Source organism: Erpetoichthys calabaricus, chromosome 7 (genome assembly GCF_900747795.2).
Source record: "Erpetoichthys calabaricus chromosome 7, fErpCal1.3, whole genome shotgun sequence".
NCBI lineage: Eukaryota > Metazoa > Chordata > Cladistia > Polypteriformes > Polypteridae > Erpetoichthys > Erpetoichthys calabaricus.
Genome location: NC_041400.2, coordinates 72,797,743 through 72,815,766, shown reverse-complemented (window position 1 = coordinate 72,815,766; position 18,024 = coordinate 72,797,743). Strand labels below are relative to the sequence as shown.

The window sequence follows — 18,024 nt, the reverse complement described above, 5'->3', positions numbered from 1 at the left end:
CAAACCTGTTAAAAATTTAAATTTACCTGAACTTTAAAATATCTATCTATCTATCTATCTATCTATCTATCTATCTATCTATCTATCTATCTATCTATCTATCTATCTATCTATCTATCTATCTATCTATCTATCTATCTATCTATCTATCTATCTATGCCTTTCATACCTATTTATTACTTAGTGTCTTTCATATCTGTCTATCTATCTGGTCATTCCACATGCTCTCGTGGTCCTCATCATAGTATCAATGCAAATCTTCATGTAGCTGTTCAGCAATACTAAGCCTGTCAAAAAAAATTAGCCTCATGCTATTGTCTAGATGACTGCAACTACTTTCATGCCGCTTGCATTTTTCAGAAAGATATTTTAGATTTCTTACCCTTGTCATTGTCCACAACACTTTGGTACCCACACTTTTAAACAGCAAACAGGGAAAACAAAAAAGGCATTACTTACACCCTGCCCAGTTAGCCAACTCCATTTGTTATAACGAGTGCTGGAAAAAGTCAGTGCGTAAGTAAGCTCAACCTCAAATTCTTAAGTTGGATGTCAGACTGTTCCAAGCGCCTTTATCTTCTTTTTTACTTCAAGTGAACAATTTATAAAGGGGCGTTTAGTCAAAAAAATAACAATTTTCTTTAATTTTTGAAGTTCGGCTTGAAGTTGCCATCAAAGTCGTGCTCACTTATTTGTAGTTACATAACGTTAAAGGTGGGTGTGAACTATGAACCTTTGATGTCAACATGACATAGTGTGTCGACAATTGTCCAGTCACATTAGATTAAGAAAACCTAAAACAATACTAATTTGCCACCAATAAATGTGGGAGTGTCTGGGGCACAGAAAGCTGCATTCCCGGAAAAATCTAGAGCACACTATAAGTGGTAACCTGAAGGTCACAAAGTTGCCCTCTAGATTTCTTAGCCAATAAATTACAGGCAATGATAAAATAAGAAATCAATATATTAGTAAATTACTAACAACAGCATCTAATAGTATTAAAGTTTATCTGTTTATTGTAAGATGTGCATTCTTAGTAAGGCTTAAAACCATTTCAGATTTATTATGTCAGTTTGACACAATTTGAATATGTAAAGTCGATGGCATGACTTTCTTAATTATTGAAGCTGCAATTCTTATCTGAAAAGATTCAAGCCAGATTGTCTCATCTGTTTATCAGAGACAAATGCTTGACAAGACTGCTCTATGGTGACAATGCCCTAATATTATTATTCTTCAGTTATATGAGGTCCTCTGCTTTCTAATGTTCTTGGTGAGATTTCTTGTAGCACAGTGATATATTTTCAAAATGGCAGCGTCCTAAAGAGCTACTGAAACCCAAGTGAGTGACACGATACTGCTCACTACATGGTAATGCAGATGAAGATGAGATACAGGCCTTGAAGTGTCCTATTTTGCCTTGCTAGAAGGAATCTACTGCTCAGGAAGGAGACACATTCCATCTCCTAGAGGAGAACATGCTTTGGCACGTAAAGTGCAAATCAGTCCCAGAACAACTTCAAAGGACCTTGTAAAGATGCTGGAGGAAACCAGTAGAAAAGTATCTATATCCACGGTAAAACAAGTCTTATGTCAACATAACCCGAATGGCTCCTCGGCAAGGAAGAAGCCACTGAAACAAAGCTGGCATAAAAAAGCCAGACTGCAGTTTGCAATAGCACATAGGGACAAAGATCTTACCTTCTGGAGATGTTCAGATGAACTGGTCTAATAAATCCAAGATCAAACTTTTTGGCTATAATGACCATTGTTATGTTTGGAGGAAAAAGGGAGAGGCTTGCAAGCCAAAGAACACCATCCCAACCATCAAGCATGGGGGTGGGAGAATCATGTTGTTGCGGATGTTTTGCTACAGGAGGGACTGGAAAAGTATGTAGAGATACTGCAGCAACATCTCAAGACCTCAACAAGGATGTTGAAGCTCAGTCACAAATAGGTCTTAAAAAAGGGCAGTGAACCCAAGCATACCTCCAAGTTGTGGTAAAATGGCTTAAGGATAACATGGTCAAGGTATTGGATTGGCCATCACAAAGCCCTACCCTCAATACGACTGAAAATTTATGAGCAGAACTGAAAAAGTATGTGTAAGCAAGGAGGCCTACGAACCTGTCTCAATTACAGCAGTCTTGTCTGGAGGAATGGGCCAAAATTCCAGCAACGTATTGTAAGAAGCTTTGTGGAAGGTAACCCAAAGCATTTGGTTCAAGTTAAACAATTTAAAGGCAGTGGCATTTTTAGGAATTTACCCTATGTGTATGTAAACTTCTGACTTCAACTATAAATACAGTACCTAGGGCTGTATTAAGCCTTTTAGCAAATATTGCACTTTTTACTCCTATAACTTTCCACATTGTGTAGGACAGTGGTTCCCAAAGTGGGGGTCGCGACCCTCTGGGGGGTAGTGAGACATTGGGGGGGGGGGGGGGTCACGAGATGATTTCCAAGAAATCAAATACTTTTTTAAAACTTTTTAGAAATTAATTTAATTTTTTAGAAATAACATTTTATCCATAACTAACAAAAGATAAAAACTAGTAGTTAATAGTTACATTTAAAAAAAACATGCAAATTAAAAAGCCATCAGACTGTCTTGGAGCGAGTGCGTCAGTGTGTGTACAGACGGTGCTGGAGCGATGCTGGGGAAAAAGAAAGGTCTTAAAGCAAGAGTCTTACAAGTGGCGCCTCACGTAAAATTCATGCATTGTATTATACACAGAGAAGCTCTTGCGAGCAAAACACTTGACCCAGAACTTAAACGTGTTCTTGAGACTTCGATAAAAATGGTCAACAATATAAAAGCGCATCCATTCAATATCAGACTGTTTGCCACTCTCTGTTACGAACTGGGATCGGAGCATGAGTGCTTGCTTTTCCATACAGAAGTCAGGTGGCTTTCGTGAGGGAATGTGCTCTGCCGCCTGTTTGAGCTGCGGGATGAAGTGCGCTTATTTCTGATGGAGCATGGGTCCCAGCTCGCTGATCACCTCACTGATCCTGACCGGTTAACAAGGCTAACGTATTTGGCTTGCATATTTGAAAAACTGAATGGACTTAATATGTCATTTCATGGTGAGAACACACACATAATTTCGCTAAATGATAAAATCCACGCATTCAAGAGAAAACTTGAGCGCTGGACTGAGCGAGTTGAAATAGGAAGGATTGATATGTTTTCTGAGCTGGATGAAAAAAGTTATATGGTTGTTAGAGCATTATGTTCTTTTTTGTTGTCATGCTCTTGTTTGGATAAGATATTTTGTTGAAATTAAAAAATTGAGTAAATTACTATTAAAAAAAAAATTATATGGTTGTTAGACCATTGTGTTCTTTCGTGTTGTCATTCTCATGTTTGGATAGGCCTATTGGCGCATGTGCACCGTTGCGCGCAACATTTGTATATTTTAACCACTTCCGAGGATAGTGGGGGTCACGAGTCACTGGCACGGTTATTTTGGGGGTCGTGAGCTGAAAAGTTTGGGAACCCCTGGTGTAGGAAACAAGTGTTTTTATTGATTTAATTTGTTTGATTTGATAAGGGACATACAGTGCATGTATGATAGTAGTATTGACTGTGTTTTTTAATTCTCGGTTCATTTTAATGCACCTTAAAACTTATGAAATAGCAAAAATGATACAGGCTCGAGATCAGAAAAAGTGACTGTGTTTCCAGTTAAATTTTCCTGTTTTTTTTTTTTTTTTCAATGAGTTTAATTGTGATGAAAACTGTTGTTCAGAGATTAAATGAAGATTAAATACCCTATAGACGCAAAAAGAAGTAAATAAGGTTTAATACAAGGACTAATGTAAAAATGTAAATACTTGAGTAGAAAATGGTCCCACTGTATACATCAAATTTTACTCTGGCTTTATATGTGTCTTTGGTATAGTGTCTGATATAATAGTAACTGAAACAATGCTGAACAAACTGAACAGAAGAACCTGTGATCTGCTGAAATGCTGAACAAATAAGCAAGTGATATATCAGTTTGAAATGACAAAAGAATTTGCAAATGAGTCTTCTCAAATGTTGCTTGTGCCACTGAGTACAGACCACAAAATAAAATGCAAGGAAGTCAGCAGATCTGTAAAGCCTACAGAAAATGCTTCTCTCTACTTAAATGGTAGCAAAAGTGTGGTGTGCTGAGATTGGGGGACATTAGAGAGGAAGAAAACCCTTTTCCTACTCTCATTTATCTTTTATTGGTGTATATTTGTAGAAATATGTGGTTGACAGTGTCTTTCTTCAGTGAATACCTCGCTAATGATTTTTTTCTAGAACAGGATGGAGTTTTTTTTTTTTGGTTTGTTTTTCCCTCAGCATTATTTTCATAAAGCTTAAGGTGCTGATGGTGTCCCTGACTTTTCTCATTTCTGATTAGAGTGATTTCCTATATTGAAGATTGTTGTTTGCAATATCTGCTTTTTAAAGCATATGTAGTTTTTCCAGCATTCCTTAGACTTAGAAGGCATCAGGTCACCAGTTTTTTTTTTTTTTCTTGTGTAAACATAGGGGTTTCACAACACAGGACATGAATGCAGTGGTACCCGAAAGATTTTTTTTCTAACGTAGTTTTGAGTGCTTTCAAATAAAGTATCACAGAGTAAAATTGTTGATTATAATTTGTTATTCAGTAATATTAGAGAATCAGTCAAGAAACTAAGGACTTGCAAGGCTGTCTATATGTGTTATGTGTGTACATTTTTCAAATAAAGTAATTTAAGTCATAAATAAAAACAGTTTTAGATTGAATTGATTTTTTATTCATCAGATGAAATTGGCTAACAGCAGTACCCTTAAAACATGAGTAATTCATGCCCTTATACTAAATGACTGAGTGAGAGGGAGCAACTGACTTCTAATTTAGTTCTAATGATTGAGTATCTATTGTTACTATAACAAACCTGGAGGTTCACCCTCATAATAAACAATTAGAATGAATTCTTAACTCCCTTGTAAACTACATGTATTTAATATGTTGCTTATCTAATTTGCAAAATATATCACGACATGCATTAAAACTGAGAAGAATGCTATAATGGTAGATACGATAATGTAGATATTAAGTGTTTGCCTAGTAATTAGGAACAATGCACCAAAAGGATATTTCCCCCACCATTATTTAATCCTAACTCCACAAAAATGAAGAACATAGTGATTTGAAATTTTGCAGAAATATGAAGCTGGCACTTGTTTTTCATATGACAGTACAGTAATCCCTCGCTATATCGCGCTTCGCCTTTCGCGGCTTCACTCTATCGCGGATTTTATATGTAAGCATATTTAAATATATATCGCAGATTTTTTTGCTGGTTCGCGGATTTCTGCGGACAATGGGTCTTTTAATTTCTGGTACATGCTTCCTCAGTTGGTTTGCCCAGTTGATTTCATACAAGGGACACTATTGGCAGATGGCTGAGAAGCTACCCAACTTACTTTTCTCTCTCTCTTGCGCTGACTTTCTCTGATCCTGACGTAGGGGGATTGAGCAGGGGGGCTGTTCGCACACCTGACGATACGCTCGTCAAAAAATGCTGAAAGATTATCTTCACTTTGCTCCCTTCTGTGCAGCTGCTTCGTGAAGCGACATGCTGCACGGTGCTTCGCATACTTAAAAGCACGAAGGGCACGTATTGATTTTTGGTTGTTTGTTTTTATCTGTCTCTTTCTCTCTTTCTCTGCTCCTGACGGAGGGAGTGTGAGCTGCCGCCTTCAACTGCTTTGTGCTGTGGTGCTTCGCATACTTAAAAGCCAAACAGCCCTATTGATTTGTTTGCTTTTCTCTATTTCTCTGATATTGTCTGCTCCTGACGCGCACTCCTTTGAAGAGGAAGATATGTTTGCATTCTTTTAATTGTGAGACGGAACTGTCATCTCTGTCTTGTCATGGAGCACAGTTTAAACTTTTGAAAAAGTGACAAATGTTTGTTTGCAGTGTTTGAATAAAGCTCCTGCCTCTCTACAACCTCCTGTGTTTCTGTGCAAATCTGTGACCCAAGCATGACAATATAAATTTAACCTTATAAACATATGGTTTCTACTTCACGGATTTTCACCTTTCACGGGGGGTCTGGAACGCAACCCCCGCGATGGGGGAGGGATTACTGTACCTGTAAATTGGATTCTTTTACTCCTGGACACTCTTGTTGAAAAGGTTAAGCTATTGCAGTTAACATATAATACTGTTCAGAGTTGTTGTGGATCAAGTTATAGTGCGATGTGAAAATATAAAAGTTCATGAGTAAGGATGTTAATGACTCTTCATTGCTTAATTAACTTAGGTTAAGTATTTAAACAGAACAATTTTATCAGTTATGCAGTTAATTTAAGTTTGCATTGGAAAATTATTGCCTTCCTGTGCTATAACCCCTGACTAATTCAAATAAATAGTTGAAGGCAGAAGGCAGTGTGTGAATTATGTGTCAGATCATTTTACATCTGGAGTCATAACGGATGCCCTCATCGAAAATGGAGCATGATAAGTATAGCTTGGTTTTGCGAGTATTTTGAGCATAAGTCTGTCAAAGTTTACTACAAACTGTGTAGTGTTGTAGTAAAATGCACGTGCAAAACATCTACAATGCATTATCGCATGCAAACTTGCTTGTTGAATAAAATTTCCTTAACCTACCATATCAGCAGCGCTACTAACAAGGAATAAATGTAACAATCAGCAGTCCAAACAGTGATGGATCAAGACATGTTACCAACCAATCAGTGTAGTTGATTTCAGCTGGTAGTCAGATGTTCTGAGGTATAGTAGTGCATTTCATCTAGATGCAAAAAACAGATTACAGAGAAGGCACAAAAACTGATAACCAGCTAGTCTTATGCCCCATCCACACTGCTATGTTTTTGTTTAAAAACACAGAAATTAGTCTCCGTTTTTGCCTTTTCTCCACACTAATCTTTTCATTTTCAGGCCCTGAAAATGGAGACTGCTGAAAACGCTGTCCAGAGGCACATACTCCTGAAAACGCTGGCTCTGCATTTTCAATGTCAAACTCTAATCTCACTGTTATTTGTATGTGCTTATTATGTGACCCTTCTCTGATTGGATCCTGCTCATTACATCGTCCTTTATACCTGATTGGTTACCCATCACAAAATAAAACCATATAGAGGCGTTGCTTTCATTGGCGTTTGCATTTTATACAGTTTAATACTGCATACATGTGCAAAAGGCAAACACTGGTTGCCACAGTATTGTGATAAATTCCGTGGCCTTTGGTGTTACCATTGTAGTGAAAAAATCAGAACCCCATAAAATTCAGACAGTAAATAACTCAATTGACAACCTCTTAGCAATGCAGTAAATAAAAAAATACATAGACACATGCGCAAATGCATTTATTTATTTATTTTCTCTACTGAGATAATTTTACAAGTGTTTTACAAGATGTGCTTTGATTGCTATGGAGTGCTTATAATCAATCCTCTTGCAAATGTTTTAATTGTCACTTTAACATTTACAATGTTTTTATTTAATGAGAAGACCACTTTTGCAACTGTGATCAGTGCATTAACATGACATGGAGACAATTTGCTGCAGCTCATTTAAGAATTTTTTTATTTTTCATACCAACCATACTAGGCAGCACACATTGCACAAGTGCTGGTAATTGTGTTGCTGGTGGTAGTACTAGTATTAGTAGGATGTCCCATTTAAGGAGTACAGTAAAATTCTTACTTGCATGTCCAGGGTATATGAGACTTCTGCCATCCATCCATCCATCCATCCATTGTCTCCCGCTTATCCGAGGTCGGGTCGCGGGGGCAGCAGCTTGAGCAGAGATGCCAAGACTTCCCTCTCCCCGGCCACTTCTTCTTGCTCTTCCGGGAGAATCCCAAGGTGTTCCCAGGCCAGTCGAGAGACATAGTCCCTCCAGCGTGTCATCCAGGAGGGGCTCAGAGTAGAGCCACTGCTCCTCCACATCGAGAGGAGTCAGATGAGGTGGCTCGGGCATCTGATCAGGATGCCTCCTGGACGCCTCCCTGGTGAGGTGTTCTGGGCACATCTAACCGGGAGGAGACTTCTGCCAACTAATTCTCATTCACTAATTTTTCACTCTCCAATTTAGTGTCCATTTGTCTTTAAATATAAAACTGAAACTTATTAGGTACTATTTTTACACTTATAAACAATAAGTGGGTTTTTTTCTTATCTGCACATACTTTATCTGTGACTTTGATCTTCATCTTTATGTTAGAATCACTCAGTTACTTTAACATTTTCTTGCATTACAGGTTAGAATCATTATGTCCTTATTTGGTATTTTTTTGCTATTGATTGATAGTCAACTATTTTCTAAGTCTCTTAATTCAATTTTATCTTGATCCATCCTAACTGTATCGCATAGAAGGCAGGAACTAGTCTTGGACAGAATTCATCATACTCAGTGACTCATGCTTAGGCCATTCAGGGTCTCAAACCTATGAAACAGTACATCTTGGGAACTTCTCCTGTGACACACACAGGCATTTTTCAACAATTGATTGAATAAAATGCATAGGATGTCGAAATGAAATCATAAAATCATTACATTTCTTAGAGTAACCTTTTATGTGGGAGGTTTCACGGGCTGTGTTTGCTCAACTTCAAACAAAAATTACATCCAGTAGACAAAGGGGCAATCAAATCACTTTAGCATAGTTTTAATAAAAAAACCAACTGGGAAAAGATTTTTGACTTTGTATTGGTCTATTATGAGTAAGTGTGGGTGGTGTTGCACAAGTGTGCTCTGAAGTGGACTAGTATTGTTTACTGGGCTGGTTCAAACTTTGAACAAAGTACTGCCAAATATACCTTGGCTCCCTGTGATCCTGAAATAAGTGGAAGTAAATCCATGGATGACAACAATGCTAGGGTTTAATTTTCTGCATTATTCAGAGCACACACTGCTGTGACACAAAAATGATGACCATTTTCTGTTTTGTCTCTGTTTTCTCATCAAGTCTATAGGCGCTCTCTATTTACTGTAGATTGTTGGCTTGGAAGTGAGCATTGCCCCATCTAGTGGTTTACAACAAAGGTGAATCTTTTGGATTCCTTTTATATTCTACAGGGTTAGCTTAAAGGAAGTACCACATTTTAAATGTTTATTCTACAAAAATGCTACAAGATAAAATAATGTCTTCAAGAAGGTGGCCATCATTAACAATACACTCTTTGAGACAATTTCTGAATGCTCGCATAGCCCCACAAGAAGAAATTGCACGGAGCGAGATCAGGCGAACATGAAGGCCACCGTGCAGGGAGATCAGCTTCCCTGGAAACCTCTCCCACAAAACTTTCACGGATCTCCTTGCCGTGTGAACTGTTGCTCCATGCTGTTGAAACCAGGCATCCACCACATCCATTTTCTCCAGTTGGGGCTGCAAAAAGTTCTCTACCATTTCCATGTAATGTTCTGAAGTGATGGTTTCCATTGCTCCCCTCTCCTCAAAAAAGTAAGAGCTTACAATGCCAAATTCTGCAGTGATGCACCAAAATGTAACATGCTCACTTTGCAGGGGTCTGTGATGAAGTTCACGAGGATTGGTTTCAGCCCAATAGTGAAAGTTTTGCTTATTTACGCAACCATTCTAATGGAAATGTTCCTCTTCGCTGCACATGATGATGGCATCTTGATGAACAGTTGGCAGAATGTTCACGCACAACTCTCTATGGCTTTCCCAGTCTCTCTCAGTGAATTCCCGCACTACCATTATTTTATAGGGATGAAAATGAAGGTCCTCATGTAAAATCCTCCTCAAAGACTTATTAGAAATACCTAAGGCAGAAGCATATTTACACGCTGAACGTCTAGGAGACTTCAAAATTAATGCCCTTGCAGCATGTACTGTATGTTTTCAGGCATTTGCACAGTCCAAGAACGGCCTGGAGATTTTCTGTTCAGTGTTTTACTCGTCTGTCTAAATTTAGCCGCCCACTGAAGAATTGTTTTGCAATTTGGGATGTCACCATTAGGAGGAATGCTGAAGTGTGTTCGGAAGGCGCGTTTCTTAGTGGTGATGGATTTTTTGTTTTTGAAGCAACAGCGAAAGCATGGTTTCATATCTGACCAAGGCATGTTGCCAACTGAAAATTTACAGTAAAGGGATCGCCTATCAAAGGACCCCCACACCAACCCACTCGGCTGCCTCTGCTTCGCGCAAAGACCTTGAGAAATGTGGTACTTCATTTTGGCTCACCCTGTTATATATCCACCAATCCATTCATCTCATTATCTACAATATCAAGATCAAAACCGCACACAAATGTGTTTTAAATGTTTTATTCTCACAAATATATGTAATTGTTTATAGTACCAGTTATTAATCTGGTGAACATGGAGCAGAATGAGCAGACCAATAACTGTGGTATGCTTCATTGTCTTGCAAAGCATTGTTTGCAAAGGGACCATATACCATATTCAAAACCCTAGCAGCTCCCTTTTTGCTCCATTTCAGTAACTCAAAGTGGCACGTGTAGGTTCTTTTTTTTTTTTATAGTAGAATTTTTGTTCACCTTCCCACTTCTCTACTGGCACAGTTTAAGTAATCAATGAATGTGTAGGAAAAAAAACAAATACATGTCTAGTGCAGAGAAGCTGCGTTTATTACCAATAAATTGATACTTGTGAGATAAAGATCATTTGAAGATTATTAAAATAAAAAAAATATTATTGGCTGTCACCCCAAAAATACAGTTTTATGTAGTATGCTTGAAAGCCAGGTGGCTTTTATCCACCTTCTGAAGGTCTAGCTTGCAGGAGTTGGAGATGGCTAAATTGTTCAGCTCAGAGACCTTAAAAAATCTTCATTAAAACTTTCTTCCTAATCACTTCATATGAACCTCATCTTTCTGAGATAAAGTAAATCATAATGATGTCTGTGAAATCACAAATTAAATAAATGTCAATTACGAATTGTAGTAGATTGTATAAAGTGTATTCATGAATGTTTCTTAGGCCTGAAAGAATTCCATATTAATATGCATCTTAGTCCTAAAAATATTGAAGGATGAGTTGAAGCCTTTGTTTTTATTTCTTTTGTCTGCCTAATCAAGAAAGTAAAAATGTCAGAGCATGCAGTTTATAAAACAGTTCCTTGCAATCTTTCAATTTTGCTTACGGAAATCTTCTTCTCATCTGAACAGCAATGATGTATCTTCTTTTGTGGAGGTAAATCATATGAAGTAATTGACCTCCACTTTAAACTACACATCTCCCTTTGCATGTCAGCATCCCAAATTAATTTTGAATAAGGATGGAATTTTTCAGCAACTGCACTTAAACACATTGGTGCATAATCTGACTTTTACACTGATGAGCCCTTGTGAAATAAGCAATTATGTTTGTCCTAGTGCTTTCAATCAATAATTTACATTTAATTATGTCATGTTTTAAATATTGTTTACAAATATTTATAAGTCATGTTACTATATACTGTACATGTGTACATCCACTGCCATGATGTACATCTGCTATATTTTGGTAGTGCTGCTGCTTTGCAGTAAGGAGACTATGGAAGATTGTGGGTTCGCTTCCCGGTTCCTCCCTGTGTGGATAGTGCTTTGAGTACTGAGAAAAGCTCTATATAAAAGTAATAAAGTATAAAGTCACTACAAAGCGGGAAATCATCAGGCCCTGATGGTTACCCCGTAGAGTTTTATAAGAAATTCTCCACTCAGCTAGCTCCACTCTTGTTGGTAACATTTACAGAAGCTAAAGACCACCAAATACTACCTCAAACATTTCGACAAGCATTAATCACCGTCTTTCCTAAACAAAATAAGGACTTGTTACAATGTGCATCATATAGACCAATTTCACTCCTGAATAATGATGTTAAGATACTCTCAAAAATCCTAGCTAGAAGGATGGAGAAAGTGCTGCCCTCGGTAATATCACAAGATCAAACTGGATTTATTAAAGGCCGACATCTATCTTCAAATCTCCGACGCTTGTTTAATGTTATATATTCACCAGCAAAATCAAACACCCCAGAGATATTACTATCATTAGACGCAGAAAAGGCATTTGACATGATCGAATGGAATTACCTTTTCACTGCATTGGAGAAATTTGGGTTTGGCCCGAATATTTGTGCTTGGATCAAGCTACTGTATACCAGTCCAGAAGCTTCAGTTTGTATTAATAAAATTTGCTCAGACTACTTTAAACTAGAACGTGGTACCAGACAAGGATGTCCCTTGTCGCCACTGTTGTTTGCAATCGCTATTGAACCACTGGCGGTTCACTGCCGAAATTCTTATCAGATAAAGGGGATTGTCAGAGAAGGACTGGAACAGAAAATTTCTCTATATGCAGATGATATGGTCTTATATATATCGGACCCAGAAAACACTGTCCCTGCAGTTTTAACATTACTAACAGAATTTCAAAAGATATCTGGTCTTAGAATTAATCTGAATAAAAGTATACTCTTTCCAGTGAACTCACAAGCATATAATATTAAATTAGACACCCTACCTTTTACCATAGCAGATCAGTTTAAATACCTAGGGGTAAATATCACAAGTAAACATAAAGCTCTTTATCAACAAAATTTTGGCGTCTGTATGGAAAAAATTAAGCAAGACTTGCATAGATGGTCAACCCTTCATCTCACTCTAGCCGGAAGAATTAACATTGTTAAGATGAATATCCTTCCTAAACTTCTCTTTTTATTTCAAAACATTTCAATATATATCAATAAATCGGTTTTTAAACAGTTAGATTCAATAATAACCTCATTCATTTGGAACTCAAAACACCCACGTATCCGAAGAGCGACCCTACAAAGACCTCAGGCAGAAGGTGGCATGGCTTTACCTAATTTTCAGTTTTATTACTGGGCAGCAAACATACAAGCCATAAAAACCTGGACACAAATAAATGAACATACACAGGCTTGGTCTGCAATAGAAGTAAAATCCTGTAGTACTTTATATTCCCTGCTCTGCTCTCCAATAAATGAAAGTTATCGCAAATATACTAATAACCCAATTGTGCTTTACTCACTCAGAATATGGAACCAAATTAGGAAGCATTTTAAGATGGAAAATCTTTTATCAGTGGCACCTCTGCAAGGGAACCACCTCTTTCAACCTTCGCAAGTATATCCAGTTTTTAATACCTGGAAAAGTTTTGGGATTAAAATGCTCAGAGATCTTTATATAGACAACATATTTACATCTTTTGAACAATTACGTTCAAAATTTAACCTCCCAACTACACTTTTTTTTTACTATCTTCAAATTAGAAATTTTGTTAAACAGAAATTGCCCGATTTCCCCCACCTTGCACCCTCCACAATGCTGGAAAAAATACTGCTCAATTCCGAGGAAACAAACACTATTTCCGCAATATATGAAATCTTATTAGAGTCCCTACCTTTCAAAGATCCAAGAGGACATTGGGAAGAAGATCTCTTAATCAATATATCAGAAAAGGAGTGGAAGGTAGCAAAGCAGAGAATTCACTCGAGTTCTATATGCGCAAAGCATAGAATTATTCAACTAAAAATTATATATCGAGCTCATCTGTCTCGCTTAAAACTGTCCAAAATGTTTCCAGGCCAGGATCCAACCTGCGAGCGCTGCAACCAAGCTCCTGCCTCACTAGGTCACATGTTCTGGGCCTGCACCAAACTAACATCATTTTGGACAAAAATTTTTAAGTGCCTCTCAGACAGCCTTAGTATCACAATCCCTCCTAACCCACTAACAGCTGTGTTTGGTGTCCTTCCAGATGGACTGGAATTGGAGAAGGACAAGCAAACGGTGATTGCATTCACTACACTCTTGGCACGCAGACTTATTTTGTTAAATTGGAAGAATCCTAATTCTCCTCTTATAAGTCAGTGGAAAACCGATGTTTTATATTATTTGAAATTGGAAAAAATCAAATTTTCAGTTAGAGGATCTGTACAAAATTTTTTCAAAACTTGGCAGGATTTAATCAATATTATTTTAGAATAAGAGAAATAACTATTATTGCATTTAACTCCCTTCTCCATCTCTTATTTATATAGATATTTACTTCTCCCCTTCTTTTGTCTAATGTTGCTTTATTAAAAAGCTTAAAGAAATTTTCCTTTAGCTAAGCTTTCCTTCTCAGGGGTGGGGTTTGATTTGTTTTCAAATTTGTTGGGTTATAAATTGATCTGTTTGTATGGAATGATTACAATGAAAATTAATAAAATAAAAATATTAAAAAAAAAAAAAAAAAAAGTAATAAATTATTATTATTATTATTACATTTGTTTCAGTGTTAAGAACAATTCTGTCTTTTTTTTTTTTTTTTTTTTTTTTAACTCTCAGAAAGATGATCAGATCAAACAGAGTCCACTCGATCTTACATATAATAAGTACTTTGAGTACAGAAGCAGTAGTAGTTTTGTAGTTTCCTGGAGTGCCAGATTTGTAATATGAAAATACTTTCAATTGGCATGCCTTTTAAGCATAAATGAAACATTGTAAAGATTAAAAATAACCCACACAGCTGTACTGATTCCTATACCTATACATGGCAAAAAATAATTAAAAAAACAGAATCTTGTCCTTAGTATAATGGTGATATGTCATGATTGAAAAATATTGCGTTACTCAGCTGTATTGATCCAACCCCTCTACCTTTACATATTACATTACATAAAATTACAAATCTAATCTCTTAAATATGCTACCTGTGTATCTTCATCATGAGGAATCTGCTTTAATAAAATTACAGCTCAAAAAAATTAAGAGAACACTTAAATCACATATTGAATCTTGCTGAACAAAATATTCAAGTGGAAATTCTTTATTGTATAATACTATGTAATTCGTTGAAAGTAAAATGATGTAACAATGGTCAAGGGAAACCGAAATCACCAACCCATAGAGGGCTGAATTCAACATCATACCGAAAATTAAAGTCAAACATTGATCCAACTTGTGTGAATTTCATCATGGCAACTCGTAACGTGACTCTGTAGTGTGTATGGCCCCCATGTGCCTGTATGCATTCCCAGCAATGTCTGGGCATGCTCCTGGTTAGATGGCAGATGGTGTCCTAGGGGATCTCATCTCAAACTAGGATCAAGGCATCAGTGAGCTCCTGGACAGTCTGTAGTGCTACTTGGTGTTGTCGAATGCACCAGTTCATAATATCCCAGAGGATCACAATTGGATTCAGGTATGGAGAATGTTCAGGCCGGTCAGTGGCATTGATGCGTTCGTCATACAGCAAGTGCCTGCACACTCTTGCCACATGAGGCTGGACATTGTCCTGCACCAGGAGGAATCCAGGGCCCACTACTCCAATATAAGGTCTGGAAATGACTTTTAGTATTTCATCCTGGTACCTAACAGCAGTCAGGGTATAATTGCCCAGCACGTGGAGGTCTGTGCAACCCTCCAAGGATATGCCTCCCCAGATCATCACTGACCCACCGCCAAACTGGTCATGCTGGATGATGTTGCAGGCTGCATGACATTCATCGCTGCATTTCCAGACTGTTTCACTTCTGTCAGATGTGCTCATTTTGAACCTGCTCTCATCTGTGAAAAGAACGGGGTGCCAGTGGTACAATTGTGGTACTCTTGGGCGAATTCCAAACGAGCTGCATGATGATGGGCTTTGAGCACAGGTCCCACTAAAGGGCATTGGGGTCTCATGTAGTCTGTTTCTGGCAGTTTGGTCAGAAACATGCACACCAGCAGCCAGCTAGTGCTTCTCCTGTTCCTCCTTGCTCAAAGGAGCAAATACTGCTCCTGCTGCTGGATTGATGCTCTTCTATGATGTTGCCCAGCTCTCCTTGTTTGCGTAATAACCCATTTCCTGGTATCTCCTCCATGCTCAGCAAACCTTGCGACAACATGTATGGATGTGCCATCCTGGAGGAGCTGGACTATCTGTATAACCTGAATCAGCTAGTTGCAGGTATCGCCTCATATTAGCAGTAGTGACAAGAACAATTGCAAAATGCAAAACTAGGGAAAAATCAGGCTGAAAGAATAAGGAAAGAGCAATTTTCTGTGGCCTCCACCTACAAAACCATTCCCTTTTTGGGGGTTGTCTTGCTGTTGCGTCTCCAGGGCACCTGTTGTCACTTTGATTTGCACCAAAGCAGGTGATGTTCATTCACAATGACTTATGCACCCTAACTGGACAGATTGATATCCCTGAAGCTTAACTGTTAGACTGGGGTGATTAAGTGTTCCCTTAATTTTTTGAGGAGTGTATTTAAAAAAAAAAAGAAACTGAGCGGGGGAAAAAAAAGAACCAAGAATTTGTAATGTTCTGCAGGCCGTAGATCAGTTGGATAATATCCTTACAAAGGAAAAAACTATGAAATAAAAGTGACCTGAACTGGCTGGGTGAAAACATTTACAAACAATGAAATTAAATCTGTTCTGTTATCAGGCTTAGCAATTGGATTGAATCAAAAACCAGTATACTTCCAGGGCCAGAGTTGAGTAGCCCTGGTCTAGAGATTATATTTCATTTTATTGGGAAGTAGGGGCAGATTAAAGCATACGGATATGAGTTGTACTGAGAAACCCAAAGAGTTAGCAACTTGAGGGTATTGTAGCCAGTCATGATTTATTCCTTTTGAGTTCCAGTTGATTTTAATATATTTTTCAGGCTATGTGAGATGCAACTAATATGAAATGTTCATGAAAAATAAAAATGTTTTTTCACATTTATTGTTAATTAAAAATAATCCATTAATTAAAGAGTAAGAACTGAGAAAAACTGAAGAGTAGAGATATTACTGTGTTTTTTTTTTTTTTACCTTGGAAAGTCACAATTAAAGCTTTCTGTTCATCTTCCTATTTTAGGGCATCATGGAATTGTGGGTCTTGGTCCTCTTTGACATCTTGTTGATGGTGCTCTTGTCATCTGGTAAGTATTGAAGTGGATGGGCTTGTCTAAGAAAATGCACATGGGATTCCAGGCTACAACTTGTCTGAGAAAGAAGACCACAAGTGTTTTATTATTAAGGACAGACTATTATGGCTGCATACCTTATGAACAGGAGTCAGAGTCTAAAGGAAAAAGACACAGTCTTGATGCTGAAGCTTGGTGGCTTTGATTATGTTTTGAAAGTAACTAAATAAGAGTATTGAAACCAATTTCATTTACTAGAAATACCTGAACGGTTTCCTCTGATGATAAAATTTACAATTTCATAATGTGTGTTATGAATATCTCCCTGCTCTTTTCATGCCTACCTCATTTTTTTCTGCCAGCGGAGTCCCAGTTCACAACCACCCGTTCAGCCATCGCATCAACTGAAACACTTCTGTCCACAATTTCCAGTGTGAATTCAACTGATGTTTCTTCAACTGTTACTGTCGTGGGAAATGCTAGCACTACAGATCCTAATGACACATTAACCACTACTGCTTCGTACACCCTCTCAACCAGCTCTTCTGTGATTAGGAACAATTTTAGCACAACTATAACAACAAATACAACAAATGGGACCCTGAAGCCCACTTTGCCTCAGCCCATTACAGAGGATCGGACAACTTTTACTGAAAAGACAACCACTGAAGTTATAAATTTGACCACTTCTGGTAAGATCTTTGGCATGGAACAACTAATTTACTAATATTTTTTCACTTCATTCTGCTGCCACCCTTATTTGTATGTTTTTTTCATTACCCATGTATACCCTACCCAGATTTGTTTACTATGTAGTTTTCCTGAACTGTTTTGTTGGTTGTGAACATTCTAGAATTATTCTCCTTTTTAATTGTCATTCAACGGCCAAATTTCCATAAATGTACACTTTTTCATATTTGTGTTTGTTAGTATCTTATTTTTTGACATAGCAGTCGATTACTGTAAAACAGGCCCAGTGTCCGATATAATGAAATACAGTATAACACCCCTCTTCTACAGTGTAGTTAAAGATTCCATGAATTTTTGCCATTTATCAACTGATACAGAATGTATTTATTATGCCTTAAATTTAATGTCTTATTGTATAGTTAAAAGTACAAATTACTGCCTCTTATTTTT

General features: G+C 37.5%; 1 protein-coding gene across 1 annotated transcript in view; it reads left to right on the top strand.

Moving 5' to 3' along the window:
• Positions 1-18,024, top strand: part of ptpra (protein tyrosine phosphatase receptor type A) — a 237,339-nt gene that overhangs the window by 144,742 nt on the left and 74,573 nt on the right. The window contains exons 3-4 of the mRNA XM_028804668.2: positions 16,836-16,899; positions 17,247-17,576. Coding sequence (XP_028660501.2) covers positions 16,842-16,899; positions 17,247-17,576 — 388 coding nt within the window. The 5' untranslated portion in view covers positions 16,836-16,841. The remainder of the gene's footprint in view (positions 1-16,835; positions 16,900-17,246; positions 17,577-18,024) is intronic.